The 22920-nt window shown below is 44.6% G+C and overlaps 1 protein-coding gene across 2 annotated transcripts; it reads left to right on the plus strand.

Annotated features, from left to right (window-relative positions):
• Position 1: 1 nt before the first annotated feature.
• Positions 2–22401, plus strand: LOC105464291 (nucleoporin 50). Of its 2 annotated transcripts, none has more exons than XM_011712033.2 (8): positions 2–419; positions 4637–4715; positions 8336–8419; positions 12620–12806; positions 14937–15599; positions 18729–18810; positions 20484–20602; positions 21546–22401. In XM_011712033.2, exons 2-8 carry the CDS (start codon positions 4647–4649, stop codon positions 21746–21748), a joined length of 1407 nt encoding a protein of 468 aa, XP_011710335.2. In that variant the 5' UTR covers positions 2–419; positions 4637–4646; the 3' UTR covers positions 21749–22401. The 2 variants fall into 2 exon arrangements, with proteins under 2 accessions (XP_011710335.2, XP_011710336.2); XM_011712034.3 differs by lacking the exon at positions 2–419 and adding an exon at positions 905–971.
• Positions 22402–22920: the final 519 nt, after the last annotated feature.

Here is a 22920-nt window from a genome sequence, read left to right on the forward strand (position 1 = left end):
GGGGCCCGGCCGGCGGAAGGAGGCGCTGCTAACGGAGGTCCCGGCGCGCTTGCGCAGTAGCTGAACGCGGGCGTTTCTTTCCTCCCTTTTTTTCGAATTGGTTTTGGGGGTAGATTCGAGTTACAAAATGGCCGCCCGGAGCGTGTTCGGCGCGGTTACTACGGCGGTCTCGGGCTGAACCGGCTCTCTCGCCTCCCTGCCGAACACAGCGTGAGGAGCTCCCCCCCCCCCCGGGGACATGGTGTTTGAGTCTCTGGGCTTGCCGAGCACCAAGTCCTCTGAGGCCCGCAGGGCAGCACCGGAAGCGGCCGAGCGCGCTCAGCCAGACGACCACCAGTACGCTCCAGACCCCAGCGCCGCCGCGCCCCGGGTTTCGCCGCACCCAAGACCTAGCGAGTGCTGCGGCAGCGGCCGAGGAGGTGAGGGGCGGCGGCTGGCGCAGGAGGGGAAGGGGCTGAGGGCGGGAGCCTGGTGCTGAGAGCCCAGGGCCGGGAGGGCGGGAGCGGGCTCGGGCCTGGGAGGGGAGTGCTAGTGCAGGGCTGGGGACTGGACCCTGGGGAGAGGGGTGAGGGCTCAGGGCCGGGGGACGGGCCCCTGGGGAGGGGTGCGGGGCCGGGGGACGGGCCCCTGGGGAGGGGTGCGGGGCCGGGGGACGGGCCCCTGGGGAGGGGTGCGGGGCCGGGGGACGGGCCCCTGGGGAGGGGTGCGGGGCCGGGGGACCAGACCCTGGGGAGGGGCTGGAGGACGGGACACTGGGGAGTGGGGTACAGGGCTAGGGGCCGGGACCCTAGGGAGGGAGCTTGGGTCGGGCGCGCGTGCCGGGCGGGGGGCGCGGGTGGGCAGCGACGAGTGGAGGGTGGGGTGGGATGACAGCGGCGACGCAGCGTGGGCTGTTTGTGAAGCGGGCCCTGGGCCTCGCCAGGCTGCGGCGTCCGACTCGAGTGAGGCTCGCCCCTGCGGCCCCGGCGGAGGTAGGGGGCTGGCAGGGCTGTCCTGGCGTGGTGGTCTCCGTTTCCTTCCTAGCGATTCCTCTCGATTCTCCTCTCCCCCTGGCCACCGCTCGTCGCTTTTCTCCTGGGCCCATTACCTCTCTGGCCTAGCTTCACTTTCTTACTGCGTTCCGGGTCATTGATCACCCATTTGCTCGGTTCCATTAAGAAACAGTTTGGAGATTCGGTATTTCTGTCTCCTTAGTTGGCCCGCTTGTTCTCTCCCTTCAACAAGGCACCTCACTATTAAGTATAACGAAATCTGTGTTTTCGTTTTAAGCTGATGTTGACAAGTTGAGCTCCAAGGGCGGAGCTACACCAGATGCCAGAGACCACATAACTATATCAGGCACAAATAATGTTTTTTCCAGTTTGCCTAGACTTTCAGTCTCCTACCACGTTGCTTCATACCTAGAAATCATGTCGAATTTGGTGGTTTTTTACCCACAAGCGCAGACGCTTTTTAAATTCCCTTTTATTGATTGTTTGGTTGAGACTGGGTCTTGTTTTGTCACCAGGCCGGAGTGTAGTAGTAGCTCACTGTAGCCTCAAGCTCCTGGGCTCAAGTGATTCTCCTGCCTCAGCCTTCCAGGTAGCTGGGACCACAGGTGTGCGCCACTACGCCCGGCTAATTTTTTATTTCTATTTATTCATCTAATCTATGTCCATCTTTATTTTTGTAGCGACCAAGTTGGTTTCCGTCTCCTGGCTTCAAGTGATTCTTCCGCCTCCCTTAAGTTCTTCATAATAGTAGCTAGACATAAGGCCAGGTGCCAGGCCTTGTTCAGAATATTTTACAGAGGGTTCCCCCCCGCCCCCCACTTGTAGCATAGAAGTAAAATGTATTGTCTGAAGTGTCATGCTTTGAAATAAAATAGGGATTAGGTAAAATGTTTTTAAAAGTCTGGTTTGTAATCCAAGTTATTCTTCCATGCTACAACTTTTACGTTTTGGAGGAAAAATGGTAGTTTATAGCCTTTGCTTCTAATAACACTTGTTTGTTTAATAATTTATTAAGCCCGTCCTCTGCTCCAGGCAGTGTTCTAAGCCAATCTTTGTTTATCTTAACTTTCTTAATACTTCCTGTTCCACAGATGAAGAAACTGAGGCACAAAAATTAAATATAACTTGCCCAAGTTCTCACAGCTAGAAAATGGCAAAACTGGGACGCCAGATCTTTCAGTATTTTTTGAAATACTTTATGCAATACCCCAGCTCATTGATCTAATGATAGACAGGACACCTGCTGTTTGAGCTGGGCGCTGTTGGGACATTTGGAGTATATCTGTAAACAAAACAAAGATCCCTGCCTTTTGGTTATATACTGATTCGGTGAGTGTGTTAGGACGTGGAAGCCCCTACATTTATTTAGACTATTTTGCTGTGCCACCTGTCTCTTCATTGTGGGTATGAGTTAGAAGGTAAAATTTTACTGTTACAGTTTTTGTGCATTCAGCTCCATCCCTTTTTTCTCCACAGTTAATTTTCTTTTTTCTTTGTTTTGTTTTGTTTTGTTTTGAGATGGAGTCTTGCTCTGTCACACAGGCTGGAGTGCATTGGCGCGATCTCAGCTCACTGCAACCTCTGCCTCCCGGGTTGAAGAGATTCTCCTGCATCAGCCTCCCGAGTAGCCGGGATTATAGGTGCCACCACCACATCCAGCTAATTTTTGTATTTTTAGTAGAGGTGGGGTTTCACCATGTTGGCCAGGCTGATCTCAAACTCCTGACCTCAAGTGATCTGTCCGCCTTGGCCTCTCAAAGTGCTGGGATTACAGGTGTGAGGCACTGCGCCGGCCCTACAGTTAATCTTAAATAGCATATGTGACCATTGGCAACTTCTTACTTCTCCGACCCTCTGGCGGAGATGTTAGTTAATGAGTAGAAAAATTGCTAAAAGAATCTGTATAGAGGGCTGGGCGCGGTGGCTCAAGCCTGTAATCCCAGCACTTTGGGAGGCCGAGACGGGCGGATCACGAGGTCAGGAGATCGAGACCATCCTGGCTAACACAGTGAAACCCTGTCTCTACTAAAAAAATACAAAAAACTAGCCGGGTGAGGTGGCCAGGTGGCGGGTGCCTGTAGTCCCAGCTACTCGGGAGGCTGAGGCAGGAGAACGGTGTAAACCCGGGAGGCGGAGCTTGCAGTTAGCTGAGATCCGGCCACTGCACTCCAGCCTGGGCGGCAGAGCGAGACTCCGTTTCAAAAAAAAAAAAAAAAAAAAAAATCCGTATAGAGACCTGGTTTCTGAACAGTAAAGAATTATGTGTATTCCTGTATTTGTTTTTGTTTGTATGACAAAGATTAATGACAAAACTTAACCAAGTATTTTTGGCCGGGCATTAAAAAGAGAGGGTTCCCAGCGAATGGAAAGTGTATTCTCATACTTTATGTTTTAGAATCTTGGACTTTAATATCATTTGTAATCAGAAAAATAGCCCATACTTATAAAATGTAAAAATCACTAAAATGTATTACAAGCTGACAGCCCCTGTGTAATTACTCAACTGGCCATCAAATTGTAGAGGCCTTTGGAATACCAGCATTTGCATTTTACTTTTAGATACTAAAGAGTGATGTATCACCTTATATCTCAGTGACTAGAAAGTTCTGGGAAGCTTACTCTGGTGTGTTGTGGTGTTGAGGGCAAACAAGAGTGGGGAGAATATCAGGAAGGAGTTCAAGTAGGTTTAACAAGACCTGGCAGGTCCCCAAAACTAATCAGTAAGCTCCTGGGCGAGGTGGGTAGTAGAGGAAAAAATGGAAAGGTTTGTTTGTCCAGCTGGAGAGTTAGTGAAGAAGCCAGCATAACACTCAGAGTGGAGCTCTGGATTGTGGACTTTTTTGTTTTGTTGTTGTTATGATATTAGGATCAGAAAACAAATTGCAAGTTTTAAGGGATGAACAGGAGCACCCTTTTTGGATAGGCACCGGAATCCACTGCAGAGTTCATGCTGTTCCCCCAGTCCTGCCCCTTCCACTAATGCCATGGTATTCAAGAGTTAAGCCAATGATTTATTTTTGAAAGGTTATAAGTTCTCAGAATACTAACACATCCATGTTAATCATTTTGAACTTCTAATTGTCTTGGCAATATACAATTTGAGGCAACGAAATGTTCAGTCTTGGAACCATGTATCTCTGTCGGCTGTAGCCTAAAGAACAATATTCGTGTTGTGAAGGCATTTCCAACCCATTACTTGTATTCTCACTGAAAGATACACTTCTTTAATGCATCATCTTTAAGAGAATTTTAAATATTAAAATTGTTTTCCTTATGGCAAAACTTTAAGTATATGCATAGAATAAGTTAGTTAAGGACTTTTTGATCATATATACGTACTTCAGATTCCAGATTTTTAAAAATCAATTGATAATTCATTTTAATTTTTCCAAATGGAGTTGGTTTAGTGTTGTTCAGGAGTGCTGGTGTTCCCTAGGAATCGTCTTTTGCCTCCTGGAAAAAACCTTTATTGATTTGTAACACTGGGAGTCTAACAGCACCATTGTGAAGTTTTCATTAAAGCAGTTTCCAGTGGCATCAGAGATGTTTTTATCTCACTTCATGCTAGAGTGAATTTTTTAAATTCTTTGTAAGAATTTATTCTTTTAAAGAAATGAACTCCTTACTTCTGTTTTCTATAACAGGTTCGAAAACATGGCCAAAAGAAATGCTGAGAAGGAACTGACAGATAGGAATTGGGATCAAGAAGATGAAGCTGAAGAGGTAAAAAGCAGCTTCTCTAAGAATGATTTCCTGTTTCTTCTACCTTTTAAATTCATTTTGGGGTTCCTCATGAAGACTTGTGACAGAACTAAAAGACCTTTCTAAGAACATCATGAATGGCAGATGACAAATCACATGACCTGTACTTAGTGTAGCTATTAATTATATTTCTGTGACCTCTAGTTAGTGTAGAAATGTATTAATTTCATTTAGATGTGCTTTTCCACTAGTGCCCGCTCCTTAAATATTCTCCTTAGTAGAAGCAGTTTCCTCCTGAGTTTCGTATACTTGAAGCATTCTAAACCCATGGTTTGCAGTAAGCCATTTTAGTCATGATTGAAGGCTGAGGTAGGTTATCTAGTCATGAACTTAGCACACTGCTCAGATGTGAAAGTGGTATGCCATCACCATTCGGACTGTGGTACTCCCTTTCCCTAATGCTTCTTGGAGGCCTGCTTTATTTCCTCTTCTTAATGGTAGATCTGAGACCCTTAGCAATTGCATTTATAGGAATAGAATTTAGATTGGCCTAGTTCCTTTTCCAGCAAAATAAAAATGGTCTCCCCTGAGGAAATCGGATCATTTTTCCCTCATAAACAATAGGACTGGGCAACATAGAGAGACCCCAGTCTCTAAAAAAATTTTTTTTTCTTTTTTCTTTTCTTCTTTTTTTTTTTTTTTTTTTTTTGAGACAGTCTCACTCTGTCACCCAGACTGGAGCACGGTAGCATGACCTCGGCTCACTGCAATTTTTATCTCCCAGGTTCAAGTGATTCTCCTGCCTCAGCGTCCCAAGTAGCTGGGATTATGGATGTGCGCCCCCACACTCAGCTAATTTTTATATTTTTAGTAGAGACAAGGTTTCACCATGTTGGCCAGACTGGTCTCAAACTCCAGACCTCAAGTGATCCGCCTGCCTCGGCCTCCCAAAGTGCTGGGATGACAGGCGCAAGCCACCACGCCTGACCCAAAAAAATTTTTTTTAAATTAGCTGAACATGGTGGCCTGAGCGTACAGTCAGAGCAGTTTGGAAAGCTGAGGCGCGAGGGTTGCTTGAGCCCAGCAGTTGAAGGTTGCTGTGACCTGTGATTGCACCACTGCACTCCAGCCTGGGCAGCAGGGTGAGACTCTGTCTAAAAAAGAGTAAAACACAGCTGTACTTACAGGATGTGTGTGAAGGATTACCCAGGTGCAGAGGCAAGAGACCGAAGGCACAAACTGTTTCAGTGTAACAAAGAAAATAGTTAGAATAATTATAATACAAATGAGATATAGAGATGATCGTGGACATTATCAATCATTAGTATAAACATTACTAATCATTAGCTTTTAATATTACTCTTTGTTGTACTACTGATATGACCAAGCAATAACCGGCAGGTATAGGGTCAGGTGCTGAAGGGACGTGGTGAGAAATGACCTAGAAAGCAAGAGGTGAGCCCTCTGTCACGCCCACATAAGGACCGCTTGAGGGCTCCTTGGTCAGGTGGTAACGCCAGTGTCTGGGAAGGCACCCTTTACGTAGCAGACCGCGAAAGGGAGTCTCCTTTCCTTGGAGGAGTCAGGGAACGCTCTGCTCCACCAGCTTCTTGTGGGAGGCTGGATATTATCCAGGCCTGCCCACAGTCATCCGGAGGCCTGTGGTGCTGTGCTTCAGTGGTCACGCTCCTTGTCCACTTTCATGTTTCTCCCGTACTGGTTCCTCTTTGAAGTTCTTAGTAGATAGCAGTAGAAGAAATAGTGAAAGTCTTAAAGTCTTTGATCCTTCTTACAAGTGCATAGAAGAAAACGCTGATGTATGCTGCCTTCCCTCTCTGCTTCGGCCCCCTTTTACCTAAAAGGGAATGGCCCCCTGTCACATGATCACGTGACTTGCTTGACCTTATCAATCCGGACGACTCATCCTTGTTACGCTGCTCCCTTGTCTTGTATGCAGTAAATATCAGCACGCCCAGCCTTTCAGGGCTACTACCAGTCTAGTGTCTTGGTGGTAAGGGTCCTCCAGGCCCAGCTGTTTATCTCTTTGTTTTGTGTCTTTATTTCTTAAAATCGTCTTTTTTCCCCCTTCAGGGAGAACACCCACAAAGCCTTGCAGGGCTGGACTCTACAATAATACCTTATCAGCAGTGTGTTACCCCCAGGCCAGATGACTAAGGAAATCTGTAACCAAGTTAGCCTTTCAGGTTAACAGCATAGTGCTAAGGAAAAAAAAGAAAAATTTAAAAACTTGCAAGTGTTTCCAGGCTTATTCTTTTTTTTTTTTTTGAGACGGAGTCTGGCTCTGTTGCCCAGCCTGGAGTGCAGTGGCCGGATCTCAGCTCACTGCAAGCTCTGCCCCCCGGGTTTATGCCATTCTCCTGCCTCAGCCTCCCGACTAGCTGGGACTACAGGCGCCCGCCACCTCGCCCGGCTAGTTTTTTGCATTTTTTTAGTAGAGACGGGGTTTCACCATGTTAGCCAGGATGGTCTCGATCTCCTGACCTTGTGATCTGCCCGTCTCGGCCTCCCAAAATGCTGGGATTACAGGCTTGAGCCACCGCGCCCGGCCTACCAGGCTTATTCTTAGACTGTCATCTTTCTTCTTTCGGAATCTTTCTGGTACTAGTACTTTTTTTCTCTGCAAGTGTATCGCGTCTCATGTTTATGAATCACAAGGATGTGAATGTTTTGACAGGGTCAAAACTGACTTGGTGCTTTTTAACTAAAATCTTTGGTTATGGGGGTTTTTGGCTTTTTGTTGTTGGTTAAGATCTTAAGCAGTTACAATCTGGGCTATAGTAACATCTAGATTACCATGTAACAATTTGCTTAGACATTAAAATATTGAGGAATGAAAGAGCTCCCATTTGAACATATGCTAATGAAATGTATGGAAAGATTACATTTAGTTAAGTCCATTTAACTTGGGGCAAGTGCAGCCAGACGTCCCCTCTATGAGTGTAGGATCCCATTAAGTTTAATATGATCTGAAACAACTATAGGTGAGCATTTTTGCACGGGAAATATTTTATTCCGACCCTACAGAGTAAAAAAAAGGTTATAAACTAAAGCCGAAGATACTCAGCAGATTTCTGATGTGGACATCAGATGTGTGGACATGAGTGCACTTTGAGCACATCTGGAAGAGCAGTGGTTTTCCAGCGAGGTCCTAGGTGCCTCTGTGGCCTTTTGTACGTTGGGCAGGACTCATCTTAAAAATCGTGTGTATGTTATAAATAACAAAATTAATTAATTTTTTTGAGACAGAGTCTTGCTCTGTTGCCCAGGCTGGAGTGCAGTGGTGCTCTCTCGGCTCACTGCAGCCGCTGCCTCCCAGGTTCAAGTGATTCTCCTGCCTCAGCCTCCCGAGTGGCTAGGATTACAGGTGCTCGCCACCATGTCCAGCTAATTTTTCATTTTTAGTAGCGACAAAGTTTCGCCATGTTGACCAGACTGGTCTCAAACTCCTGACCTGTGGCCTCCCAAAGTGCTAGTATTACAGGCCCTAGCCACTGTGCCTGGCCAAAATTTATTTTTTGAGAGGCCAGGCGCAGTGGCTCAGTTCTAGCTTCTTGTTGTTGAGCATTTTTGTCATCTTTTTGGCTTTATCTTACTGCTGCTGAATTTGTATTGTCTTGCAGGTGGGAACATTCTCCGTGGCCAGTGAGGAAGTCTTGAAGAATAGAGCCATAAAGAAAGCAAAGCGCAGAAATGTTGGATTCGAAGTGAGTGCCTCCTTATAGCTCTTGCTATTAAATACTCATTTGATTTCTGAGTTGTACAGCATTCCCTCCGCTGGGAGCAATGATATCAACAAATCCTTTCTTAAAATGCTTATTCTTTAATGTAGATCAGAGGAGATAGAAAAAAATAAGAAACGTAAGGTCTGGACCTTAAAGAGAGCTTATCCAGTGGAGAAAATAAGATAAATACAGACAAATTCAAGTTGAGTGACAATATGGATAAAAAATGGAGAGGAGAAGAAAAACTAGCAAAGCAGTACAGAGGTGGGTGAAGTGGCATCAGATTGGAGGAAGAAAGGAAAATGCAAGGATCTTCTGAGAGTCTTGTCTGCTCCCTGGGATCGAGGCCTGAGTAGGAGGAGCCCTTTCACTATACTAGAAGCATTTTAGGTGTGGACTTTCTTTCTAGTATAGTATATTAACATGATTCATTCCTGTGCCAAGAAAGATGAAAGATGAGTTGTAACTCTTAAATTGAAATAATGTGGTGATTATTAAGCAATCACTGCATCTAAGAACTCTGCCTGAGTACATCCTCTCCCTTCAGATACATTCTAGACGCAACAGTGTGTGGTCTTGGTGGCCTGGACATCTGGTGTTAGGCAGGAGAAGCCACTTTGAACATCCTGGGTGGCAGCTTTGAAATAAACCTACCCTACCCCACATTTTGTGATGTTTAAAACATCAAGAATAGACTATATTCTTGGGTGTCTCTAATCTGAATATCCAAAGTGCTCCAATATCTGAAGCTTTTTGAGCACCAACGTGATGCTCCAAGGAGACCGTCATTGGAGGATCTCAGAGGGTCAGGATAGAGGTGCCGCACCAGTGAGCATAACGCAGACATCCCGGGAGCAGAAATCTTTCCATTTCTAAGCATTCTCCTTAAGGGACATGAAGCTTATTTCCCTTTTATTTCCAAATAAAAAGGATAGGAAAGGTATATCACTCACACTTTGAGAAGCAATGAAATTAAATTATTACAAAAATATTCATTACATTGCCAAAGTTTTGATTATAAAATTTATTAAGTTTGAAAACATGTGAGGAAGGGAGCCAGGTAGGTGGCAGTGGTGGGGAGACAGTCAGAGGTTTACAACAGCCAGTCACGCAGAGTGTCTCATAAATGATGGTATGTGTTAATGGGAAAACAATTCATATTACAAAGATCAAGTATTCACAATTTTCCTAAAATATATTACTATATATACTAATATAGTGTGATTCGAGGCAGAGATACATAACCATACATCAAACTGATTCTCACGTGGTTCTGGGTAGTCTTGAACTTTAGAATGCCATGGCTAATGTCGTAAGTGTGTGCTCTTTCTCTGCTCCATTGCACGCTTCAGATGCATGAGAGGAGCTTCATTTCCTGACGTTGTAAAAGCTCTTTCATGTAGAATTCAGGTTAACGGGTTGCACTGCCAAGAAAGGAAGTAGGTACAGAGGAAGCATATCTCAGATCCAAGCTAGAGATTAGGTCTTCTGTTTTGTAATTAATTACTTACATTTTGCTTAAAAATTGTATTTCTGATTTGACAAAAATTACGTGCTTATGGTGTACAACATGGTGTTGTTTTCAAGTGTACGATACATTTCTCCCTGCCTATTGTACAGTAAACCTCTTGAACTTCAGGTGTTTTTATTTGTTTGTTTTTTCTGGTCTGATTTTATGAATTGCCTTGACTGGTGACTAGGTGGTAGATGTAGGTGTTGAGCTGAGTGATGTTTGATGGCTCTTTCACTGAGAAGATACATGAGGGAAGGGACAGTTTAATTAAGGAGGAAATGGTTCGTCTTGGAAATGTTGTATTTGAAAGGCCTTGGGACACTCAAGTGGAGCGCCCTAGAAGACCACTAGGTAGAGAACAGGAATTAGGGCAAGGATCACAGCTCCGGGAGCTTTCGTCATGTGGGGATTGAAGCCATGGGAGTAGGCGAGAAGAGGCATGCAGGTGGAGGGCCCTACGAGGAAGGAGGAACAACAGCTCACTGCAGAAGCCGAGGGAAGCCATTCTGAAGGAGGGGCAGTCCCCCTGTGGAACCGAAGGAAGGTCAAGAGATAGAAACAGTACAGACCATAATCTACAATTAAGCTGAAGGGACGAGGCAGGGAGCGGGCAGGAGCCCTTGGGCCACTAAGGGAAATTCAATGTAGGTGGATAATAGAAATCCACAGATAATTTTAGCTGTAACTCTTAGCCTGAAGTTTTCATCAGAACTTGTATATTAGGACAATTAAATGTCATGTCACCCACCAGAACGCTGAAATGTGGCTTTTCCTAAATAGTGGATTCAATAGATCTGCTAAGCACTGGAGATATATTGGTGAGTAAAAAAGACCAAAATCTCCTTGCCCTATGGAAGAGAAACAAATGCACAGCATTAATTTTTCTTCTGTAAGTGCCATGGGGAAAAATAAAACCAATGAGGGAAATTGAGGGATGTGGGGCTGTGTCAGTACCCATGCAGCCCACATGGGTATTCCCCCCCCCACTTTTTTTTTTTTGAGACAGGGTCTTTGTCGCCCAGACTGGAGTACAGTGGCACAATCTTGACTCTGCAACCGCTGCCTCCTGAGCTGAAGCAATTCTCCTGCCTCAGCCTCCTAAGTAGCTGGGACTACAGGCACGCGCCACCACCCCCAGCTAATTTTTGCATTTTTGTAGAGATGGGGTCTCACTCTGTTGCCCAAGGTGGTCTTGAACTCCTGGGCTCAAGTAACCTGACTGCCTCAGCCTCCGAGAGTGCTGGGATTTTATAAGTGTGAGCCACACGCCGGCCCCTTGGTGAATATCGTAATCAACTTTTACTCTCATTTTTCTGAATATCTTTTTTTTGTTTAACTTGTGGTTCTTGAATTTTTGTTATGATTCTAGAGCCAGTTTACTATCAGTAATTTCTAAAATCCCTAGAAAAACCAAGTGACTGTTAAGTTTGTGCAAAATTGAAGGCTCTGAGTTTGTCCATGAATCATTGTTTTAAAATGACAGCTATCAGTTTGGTGTATTTGGAATTTTAAATGACGAAAAATCAAATTTAGAGCAACAGAATCTAAGCTGTATTTGATATGTGCATTAAAACTCATACAAGTTAGAATTTTACATTCTTTGCCTAATTTTATTGCCATAAATATATCAGTGGTCAGTAAACATCTGAAATTCTGTAGATGAGATCGACACTTTGGTTTTGGAAAAACATGCAATAAAGTTTAGGCTAACTGGCCCATTTAGTAAATGAAGGGGTTCCAGTTTAATTTCTTTTTTTGGTGAAATCATGATTATAATTCACTCATGGAAACTTAAGATTGGTGAACTTTCTTAGGTGTTTGGTTTGAGAAGCAGATCACTTCCTATAATGTAATCACTTCTTTGAACAACAACAAAAAAGGGCTTCTAAAAATTGTGGTGAGTTTATTTAGCAAAACACTATAAACTGAGGAACCTTTGTCCAAAAGTTCCAGGGGCAGAGAGGAGCTTTAGAATTCATAAGGAATGCCAAACATTTCCAGAGCATTTTAGATTAGAGATGTGAGCAGGCTAGCACAAAGGGAAAAGGCCTACTAGAAAAACCTTGTTAAAACAATCGAGTTTAAGGAAGCAGTGAGGAAAAGGAGAGTAAGAAGTTGTCCCGGGCTGCTCAACTAACAGGAACATGTAGATTTGAGACTTGATCATCTAAGTTTTTGTAGGCTGAAAGCAGATTGCAAGCTACCGATGTTCTTAAGAAATTAGGCAAATGGATATTCTTAGTTAACCTAACTTGATGTTTTTATAATTTCTTTAGGCAGTAAATGGTCTTTGGCTGAGTAGTACATGAAGTATCTTTCACTGGGATTTAATTTTATTGAGACACTTCAGTAATTCTGAGGCTGGGCAGTGGGTACACAGGTTTATTGCATTAGTCTTTCTTACCTTTTATGTCCTAAAAATACACATATATTTTTTAAATGTCCTTCCTGCCTGTTTCAGGAAGGCAGCTGTGGGTTGCAAAGCCATTCTTCTGAATAGAATCCTCCCATCTCATTTCTTATTTCTGCTTGTGCCAGCAGTTTGCTTTATAATGCTGACTGCATATGGAGTCTAGGTGCTATTTAGCCAAGATGCTATAGTCACTCACTTGCTTATTTGGTAATAGAAAGTATGCTTACCTAATGTGTGCTCCTCCTTCATATTTCAGTCTGACAGTGGAGGAGCCTTTAAAGGTTTTAAAGGTTTGGTTGTACCTTCTGGAGGAGGACGGTTTCCTGGATTTGGTAGTGGCGCTGGAGGGAAGCCTTTGGAAGGACTGTCAAATGGAAACAACATAGCCAGTGCCCCTCCCTTCACCAGTGCGAAGGCAGCGGCAGAGCCCAAGGTAGCCTTTGGTAAGTAGGCTCCCATCCCCCAGCCACCTGTGTAAGTATAATCTATGGAAAATAGCTTTGCAAAGATGTTTTTCTTATACCTACCCTGTGTCTTGGAACTGTGTGAGCAAAACTAGAGTAATAATGAAAGAGATGAGACTTAGGGAGGTGTTGGTTATTTACAGAGTAAGTGGGCAGAGCACAGGCTTTTGATCCAAAACATCTCGATTTTGTTCTCAGCTCTGCCAGTTACCAGTTGTGTGACCCTGGCCTCTTAAGCCTCAGAATGTTCAGTTTTGAAAGGAGAATGACCCTCAGAATTGACGTAAAGTCAAGAGAGAAAAGAAAATGCTATGTAGACCCTTTGTGTGCAAGGGCTTTCTGTGTGCCTCACACCAAAGCAGCTACTGGGAACTCAGATGAGGTTCTCCGTGACCAGTGTCCCTCCCACGCTAGACTGGTTTGGGTATGGGATGTGTTGATTGCCTGATCCTGTTTTGAGGGAATTAGTCAAAAACTCTTGGAATTAGCAACATGGGTTAAAAGCTTGGAAATGATCCTGACTAGTTGGTTGTAGTTAGCTGATGATTCTGAAAGTGTGTACTGTTTGATTTTAATTTGGCAGAATGTGTAGTGTGATTTAAAATAAGCGTTCTCTGTTAAGATTTTTTTTTTTTTTTTTCCTGAGTTAGAGTCTTGCTCTGTCACCAGGCTGGAGTACAGTGGCATGACCTCTGCTCACTGCAGCCTCTGCCTCTGGGTTTAAGCGATTCTCCTGCCTTGGCCTCCCGAGTTGCCGGGACTATAGGCACACGCCACCACGCCTAGCTAATTTTTGTAATTTTAGTAGAGACGGGGTTTCACCATGTTGGCCAGGATGGTCTCGATCTCTTGACCTCGTGATCCACCTGCCTCGGCCTCCTAAAGTGCTGGGATTACAGCTGTGAGCCGCTGCGCCCAGCCTCTGTAAAGATTTCTAACTACGGCCATCCCCTAGTATCCTGGGGACTGGTTTCAGCACCCCCTCGGATGTTCAAGTCCCATAGTCAGACCAACATAACTCTTAGATAGGAAACGTGTTTGTATCCACTAGTCCTCATCCCCAGAGTACTGCATTGAGACAGGGTCTCGCTGTGTCACCCAGGCTGGAGTGTATTGGTGTGATCTTGGCTCACTGCAGCCACAACCTCCGGAGCTCAAGTGATCCTCCCCCATCAGCCTCCCCAGTAGCTGGGACTATAAGTGCACACCACCACACCCAGCTAATTTTTGCATTTTTTGTAGAGATGGGGTTTTGCCATGTTGCCCAGGCTGGTCTCAAACTCCTGAGCTCAAGCGATTTGCCCGCCTCAGCCTCCCAAAGTGTTGGGATTATATGCATGAGCCACCGCACCTGGCTGAGGACTGCATTTCACACGTGTGGAACCTGCAGGTACAGAGGGGCGACTATAATACTATTCATTCCAAGAACCTTGGGTATTAAGTGTTAATGCTGACCTACTATTCTGACAGTGCTGTTTGAAATAGGCATCCTTTTGTCTACAGCCACACCACCCTGGACATGCCTGATCTCATCTCAAATAGGTGTCCTTTTGAAGGAAAAGATTATTTTTAAAATACGTAGAACAAGCATATGGTGGTTAGTGTTCTTATATAAACTTTGACTTGATCTTTATTCATCGGTTTTACTGATAACCAGTTACTAAATACTACTCCTTGAACACATACTTCTTGAGCTGTCACAAAAATAGGATACAGTAGGCCAGGCACAGTGGCTCACGCCTATAATCCCAGCACTTTGGGAGGCCAAGGCAGGCAGATCTCAAGGTCGGGAGTTCAAGACCAGCCTGGCCAACATGGTGAAACCCCGTCTCTACTAAAATACAAAAATTAGCCAGATGTGGTGGTGGGCGCCTGTAATCCCAGCTACTCAGGAGGTTGTGGCAGGAGAATTGCTTGAACCCGGGAGGCGGAGGTTGCAGTGAGCCAAGATCATGACACGGCACTCCAGCCTGGGCGACAGAACAAGACTGTCTCGGTGGAGGGGGAGATACAGTCAAAGCAGGAAGTGTAAAGGCAGAGTGGCATAAAAATCTAGATGACTTAATCAAATTAGTCTAAATAAATGGTTTAATTGTTAACTTTCTATAGGTTCTTTTGCTGCAAATGGCCCTACCGCCTTGGTTGATAAAAAAGTTTCAAATCCCAAAACTAACGGGGACAGTCAGCAGCCCTCCTCCTCTGGCCTTGCTTCCAGTAAAGCTTGTGTCGGAAATGCCTATCACAAGCAGTTGGCCGCCTTGAACTGCTCCGTGCGGGATTGGATAGTGAAGCACGTGAATACAAACCCCCTCTGTGATCTGACACCTATCTTTAAAGACTACGAGAAATATTTAGCAAACATTGAACAGCAACACGGGAATGGTGGCAGGAATTCTGAAAGTGAATCTAACAAAACGGCGGCTGAAACACAGTCTCCTTCCCTTTTCGGCTCAACAAAGTTACAGCAAGAGTCAACGTTTTTGTTTCACGGCAACAAAACTGAAGATACACCTGACAAGAAGGTGGAGGTTGCATCTGAAAAGAAAACGGACCCGTCACTAGGAGCGACAAGTGCCTCGTTTAATTTCGGCAAGAAAGTTGATAGCTCTGTTTTGGGCTCATTGAGCTCTGTCCCCCTGACTGGATTTTCATTTTCCCCTGGAACCTCCAGTTTATTTGGCAAAGATACCACCCAGAGTAAACCAGTCTCTTCACCATTTCCCACTAAACCATTGGAGGGCCAAGTGGAAGGTGACAGTGGTGAATGCAAAGGTAAGTACCAGCTTTGGCATTGGGTTGAGGTTTGCATAAGATTTGTGTCTTGGGAAACACAGAGACTTTGATTCCGAATGGATCTGGATCCACATTGAGACACTGTTGTCCTCTCCATGTGTGATCCTGGGCAGAGCTAATCGGCTTCTCTGAGTTTCCAATTCCTTCTTTATAAAAGAGTAAGACCTATTTTGTAGGGTTGTTTATAAGGATTAAAAATAAAATGAATTTGGAAACGCCTGACTTTGAAACGTCTCAAACACACGTGGCTTAGCATATAAAAAAGAAGTGAATTAAAGACGTTTTTTGAGAATTGTGTTTTGGAAAAAGTTGATCAAGTTCATCATGAATGTCCCCTGAATTGATTTGTACTTAGGAGATTTGACTGTAAATAAAGTCATGTGGCAAAACAGTATTTGACTATACATTAAAAATGTAGACTTTTCATAGCCATAGAGAACAAATCAACAGTGTTTTCCTCTTGTGGGTTTGGAGGCACCTCCTTTCCAGAGGACCGCAGTGGTGTCTAAGTGATGTCTCCTGTATGTAGCATCAGTACCCTAGACCAGGCAGAAGGTCTGGCCTTAGTCTGGGCCCTCCACTCCCTCTGTTGTTAGCTTAAAAAGTGGGGTGATGTCATAATGCCGCTTCCTCACATGGTGATTGTGAACAAATGATGTCTGTGAAGATGCCTACTTGTAAGCAGTTAAAAATGAGGCCAGGTGAGGTGGCCCACGCCTATAATCCCAGGACTTTGGGAGGCGGAAGTGGAATGCTCACCTGAGGCCAGGAGTTTGAGACCAGCTTGGGCAACATAGCAAGACCCCATCTCTACAAAAATTTTAAAAAATTAGCCAGGCCAGGTGGTGGGTGCCTGTAGTCACAGCTGCTCAAGAGGCTGAGGGGAGTATTTCGAGCTCAGAAGTTCATGGTTGCAGTGAACCATGGATGCATCACTGCACTCCAACCTGGGCAACACAGACCTTGCCTCAACAAAAGAAAAAGTGTACTTTTCAGACATATGAATATACTGATCCTTAGAATTACGGTTTTCTAGCAGGAGGCTAGACTTCCATTGCTGTTTTGCCTTGCCCTACTTTCAAGTCTATCCTCAGGCATGGGCCCTTTGGACACAGGGTGAAATAAAGGTCTCCCCTTTTTATTTCTTCTCTGCTTCCCATAACTACAACAAATGGGGAGTCTTTCCTGAGGCAGGCACTGGGACACAGTGACGCTGGATTTGAATTGAGTCCCAGTGGATGCAGGATGCCCCTCAGTGAGCGCCTGTTCCTTGCTCTTGGTTATCAGTGTACACATCAGGAGACCGGGGAGATTGGAGTGATGCGATGGATGGTCATGTGACCAGGGAGATTGTAGTGATGAGATGGCTAGTCGTGTGACCGGGGAGACTGGAGTGATGAGATGGCTAGTCACGTGACTGGGGAGATTGGAGTGGTGAGATGGGTAGTCACGTGACTGGGGAGATTGGAGTGATGAGATGGATAGTCATGTGACTGGGGAGATTGGAGTGGTGAGATGGGTAGTCACGTGGCCGGGGAGATTGGAGTGCTGAGATGGGTAGTCATGTGACCGGGGAGATTGGAGTGGTGAGATGGGTAGTCATGTGGCCGGGGAGATTGGAGTGCTGAGATGGGTAGTCATGTGACCGGGGAGATTGGAGTGGTGAGATGGGTAGTCACGTGGCCGGGGAGATTGGAGTGCTGAGATGGGTAGTCATGTGACTGGGGAGATTGGAGTGGTGAGATGGGTGGTCACGTGGCCGGGGAGATTGGAGTGCTGAGATGGGTAGTCATGTGACCGGGGAGATTGGAGTGATGCGATGACTAGTCACATGACCGGGGAGATTGGCGTGATGAGATGGCTAGTCATGTGACTGGGGAGATTGGCGTGATGAGATGACTAGTCACATGACCAGGGAGATTGGAGTGATGAGATGGATAGTCATGTGACCGGGGAGATTGGAGTGGTGAGATGGGTAGTTAGTGTGACCGGGGAGATTGGAGTGGTGAGATGGGTAGTTGTGTGACTGGGGAGATTGGAGTGATGAGATGGATAGTCATGTGACCAGGGAGATTGGAGTGGTGAGATGGGTCGTCGTGTGACCCATCATCTGAGCACCAGAGTTGTTTTTCTTAGAATTGCTTTTTAGTGAGTTTTTATGCAACTGCCATTCTCTTTAAGAGGATCCTTTTATATATGTGGGTTTTTTTTATTTTTTTGAGACAAGGTCTTGCTCTGTCACCCAGGCTAGAGTGCAGTGACGCAGTCACAGCTCACTGCAGTCTCTACCTCCTGGACTCAAGCAATCCTCCCACTTCAGTCTGCCATGTAGCTGGGTCCACAGGCATGCACTGCCACACCTGGTTAACTTTATTTCTTGTAGAGATTGGGGGAGGTCTCACCATGTTGACCGGGCTGGTCTCGAACTCCTGGGCTCAAGTGATCTTCCTGCTTTGGCCCTGCAGTGTGCTGGGATTACAGGCGTGAGCCACTGTACCCGGCCTAATACATGTGTTTAAATAGTGTCTTGTTTAAATAATGGCCTAGGTCTCCCATGTTTGGGAGACCCCATTAGTGGGGATACCTTTGATACCAGAGCAGTGACCCATGTGGCAATTCAGACAAAGCTTAAATTACTTACACTGGGGTTTTGGAATGATTTCTCCGACAACTTGCCCCCTTGTAAAAAAAATATATATATATTTTTCTATCTTTGGCCATTACTGATACTTGTTGTGGATATGGTCACAGGAATATTCAGGGGTGAAGGTGTTAAAAACTCATCTGAGATGTAATTTTCCAGTGGGTAATTTGAATATAGAGTGATGATTATTTTTCTGTCATAAGCATGGAGATTTTTCCATTCTAAGGTTTTATATATATTGGAAGTTATTTAGAATTAAGAGGTATGTTCCCATTAGAAAGGATTCTTGTTTTTCACAAAATAGTTAAAATCCAGCAGGCACTCCCTTCTGGCATCCCCCTGCGTTATGTCTCTCAGTTTACATGGAGTGCTCAGATGGATGTTTAGGGTGTTACATAACAAAACTCTCACTTTTTTAAACTCTGGATTGGAATCTTACTGAATTATTGTCTTTTTTATAAAAGGTGGAGATGAAGAAGAGAATGATGAGCCACCCAAAGTAGTAGTTACCGAAGTAAAAGAAGATGATGCTTTTTACTCCAAAAAGTAAGACTCACCAGAGCCTGCGGGTGCATGTGTTTTAGAGACATGGTAGCATGCTTCAGACCGGAGAATGTCCTTACGGACTTGACTGAGGGTCAAGCTTTGCCTGCTCTCAAGTGGAACAGGAAAGAATTCTTGGCCAGTTTATTTTAAAAACCAGTTCTAGGAATGTCCTGGTGGGCAGGTCTCACTCTTTTCTGTCACTTTAGCTCTTTTAAAGTGCTTTAGAGACAGGCTCTTCTATGATCTTCCCAATCCCATCCCGTCCCATTCCCTCTTCTCTCCCTGTGTCTTTCTCCCTCCCCTTCCTCCTCCCCCAACAAAGAAATCGCGGAGTCAGTCACTGATTTCAGGTTTGGCTTCACTTACTTTACCCTGGAAGTATCTCTGATCCCTTCCAGGAGATTTGGTTGGCCTTTCTGGATTTTCTCATAGTCAAAAAGTTATGCACGGTAACCGTCCCTTTCTGTTTAGGACCTATAAAAATTTTCATCTTCCTTTCAATTAAATGAGATTAGTTTTTACAAAGATATTTGCTGAAAAAACACTTGTGCCATTTCAGAAACTTTCAAGATGTGTTTTTGTAATGCAGAAGTTTCAGAATAATGAGCGAGCAGCTTTCCATGTAACAGGTCACCACATCCTGGGGATTCCCAGGTGTTTCAAGAACTTGTAAAAGAGGCCAGCAGTTTCTTCTGTGTGTGTTTTAAATTTCACTACTCACATGACATAAAGGAGTGACCCAACTTTAAGATTTTTAATTAGAATCAAATGAGGCCAGGCATGGTGGCTCATACCTGTAATCCCAGCACTTTGGGAGGCTGAGACAGGCAGATCACCTGAGGTCAGGCGTTCCAGACCAACCTGGCCAACATGGTGAAACCCCGTCTCTACTAAAGGTATGAAAATTAGCCGGATGTGATGGCACACGCCTATAATCCCAGGTGTTTGGGAGGCTGAGGCACGAGAATTGCTTGAACCCTGAGAAACAGAGGTTGCAGTGAGCCAAGATCTTGCCACTGCACTCCAGCCTGGACCACAGAGTAAGACTCTGTCTCTAAATAAATATATAAATGAGCCATGGTTTTGTATTATTAATAACCTCAGGAGATGTATAGCATAGGAGGCTGGGAAGATATTTGATTACTTTGTTATTAGTTAGACCCTACCCAAGCATGTTTTCCAAATTTATTTAAAAATGTTGGGCAAAAACTGAAGGAGCCTTGAGGAGAATTTTTAAAATAAGAAATAGGCCAAAAAAAAGGGAGAGGTGGGTAAGATGCAGGACAGAGTCTGTCCTTTATTTGCCGCTGTCTGTAGAGGACCAGATCAGCTCTCTTGAGCTCAGGGCCAAAGGAGCAGAATAGGGAGGGAGGGGTGTTGAGCCCTGATTTTGACTGACTTGAGAACACAGTTTCATAAAGTGTTATAAAAAGTTTCATGGGGCCCATTGTTTAATTTGAAAAAATGGGGAGGGGGTTTTAAAATCTCTAAGCAGATTTTCTTATTCTGGTTTTTGCTCAGGCTCCTTTTGGATCGTTTAAAGATTTGTCCTGAAACTTCCTGTACTCTCATTTAATACAGATTTTCCACCCAAGTGTGAAGAGTGCTTGTTAGAAAACTGTGACTTGATTCATCTCTGAATGCTTGATGGCACCTATTTTTCTTCTCCATAGGTGTAAACTATTTTACAAGAAAGACAATGAGTTTAAAGAGAAAGGCATAGGTACTCTGCATTTAAAACCTACTGCGAATCAGAAGACACAGCTTTTGGTGCGGGCAGACACCAATTTAGGTGGGTACCTTTTTTTCACTTGGCGCAAAATCATCATCTTCATCACATAATATATAAAAGCCTTTGCCCTGCTGATTCAAGGTTATTAGTACGTTTTTAAACAGCGCATTCAGGCCAAATTCATCCTGTATTTACTTATTTCTAGTTTTGAGTCCCAGGATAATAGTGTGTAAGGAAACAGAGATGTGTTAGAAACTATAAACAAAATGGTTTTTCATTTTACTTTGTGTTAGAAATGTGACTAAGAAGCTAGAGATTAGACCGTTTAATAAACACCCAAAGGAAATTAACCTTTTAAAGGAATCCTTTTTATATAGCAAGTAATCACTAACTGATCGCTGTCCACCCTCAGTTTACCCTGAAAAGAGTCCACTGCAAGGAGCCTAGCACCCGGAGGAGGAGGAAGACGGGCAGGCTGCGGTGGAGTGGGCAGTAGTGGTAGAGAACGGGGGGCTGTGTTGCAGAAAGAAACTCCAGGGAGGCGTTTTTCTTTCCCGTAGGCTTGACTAGTAATAACATTACGGTCGTGTCACTCTTGCCCAGGGAGCTGTGCCGGCCTCTGTGACAGAGGTGTCCTTTGGTCATGTGGTGCAGTGAAGATTCTGTTGTGCCACCGTGTTCTTCCTTCAGTGCAAAAACGGACAGTTGAGAGGGCTGATGGTTCTGAGCCAGGCTGTTGGCTCAGTGAGAAACGCTGTGTGGTTGCGGAGATCCGGGCTGGAGCGAGGGCCGAAGGCCACTCCTCACAGTGAGGGCAAGTCCTCCCCGAGGCCTCCCAGTTCTCAGGGAACCAGTCCTGATTTTGAGCCATTCCTGTTGGCTCCCCATGTTAGATCCATTAAGTATAAGTTATTTCAGTGTTTAATGTTTAGCATGTTACAGACTCGTTTGGTGGAGCTGTAGCTTCTATAATTTTGATGGGTTTGGTTTTGTTTGAATGCAGGCAACATATTGCTGAATGTTCTGATTCCGCCCAATATGCCATGTACGCGAACAGGGAAAAATAACGTTCTTATCGTCTGTGTTCCAAATCCACCAATCGACGAGAAGAATGCCACCATGCCAGTCACCATGCTGATTCGGGTAAAAACCAGCGAGGATGCAGATGAGTTGCACAAAATTTTACTGGAGAAAAAGGATGCCTGAACGTGCGAAGTCAGCTGCGGAATTATTGCCAAGTTGCTGCTTCTCCCACCGCCCCTTAAACTTAGTCAGTTTTCTTCTCTTCTTTGACATTCTAAGAACTTATAGATAACTTAAAACTTTTGTGAGGAAGATTAATGTGGCCAATAAAACCTTTAAATGTTAAGTGTCAGGAAACCGCACTCTCCCTTAAGAACTGCCTAAAGTCTAAAATACATTCGAATGCAATTTTTGGAAGATTTTTTAATGTTCGTTTGTTTATTAAACTAACCCTAAGTGATTTCTTCAAGGACCGTAATCAGGGTATCGATTCGCTTTCCCAAAGGCTCTTCCAACTCGTGGGTTTTGGGGTCCACCGCCACCACCAGAGAGGCTTTTGAACAGGTGCCTGGCTACGTTCAGAAGAAAGCTGGCTTGTGTGCTTCTCTCCAGTGGGCTCAGCCGACGTGTGAGACTCATTCTGTTACCAAATGAACTGGGCTGCCACGCTGTGACAGGTGTTTGTCCTCTGCTTTATTTTTATTTTGAAGCTAAAATGTGAGTACTAAGTGTTCACCTCAGCATACGAATCATTGGCCTGTAACCCTGTGGGCTGCTTCACGAGAATTCAAGACCTGCATTTTCATTTTAAAAGGAAATGAACAGCTTGTGAAGGATTTTTTTGGCTTTGTAGTTTCTATTCATGAGGTAGTGTTAACTTCTTTATCCCCCTAAAGACAAAATTAAGATAACGGGGGATTGCCAGGAATGGGTTTAAAAGCACAAGTTTGGTAGCTTATCATCTATACCATGGACAGTGAACCCTTTTACGAAATGAAAGTCAAACGAGACCATCCTAGAAAAAGAAGATGCTCATAGGCATTTGTACCATAATCAACCCCACGCATAATGAAAACTATGACCAAGTGACGTGCCTGGGAGCTTTGACACATGAGCCATTTGAATTCACTAGGAAACATGTAATAAGGTAATGGAAGAGAAAATCGTGTGTAAATTTTGCCTTTAACTTTAGACAGCAGTATATTATACATTTGATATCTGAAATACCTTTACTTTTTTAAGAATAAGATTCCATATGTCTGTCTGGAAGGGAGCCATGGTTATGCTCACGAATATCGATGTCACTTCTCCAGAGTTGTCAGGTAACTAACACGAGCATTCTTTGAAGACTCTGG

The sequence above is a fragment of the Macaca nemestrina genome, chromosome 15 (genome assembly GCF_043159975.1).
Source record: "Macaca nemestrina isolate mMacNem1 chromosome 15, mMacNem.hap1, whole genome shotgun sequence".
Lineage (NCBI taxonomy): Eukaryota > Metazoa > Chordata > Mammalia > Primates > Cercopithecidae > Macaca > Macaca nemestrina.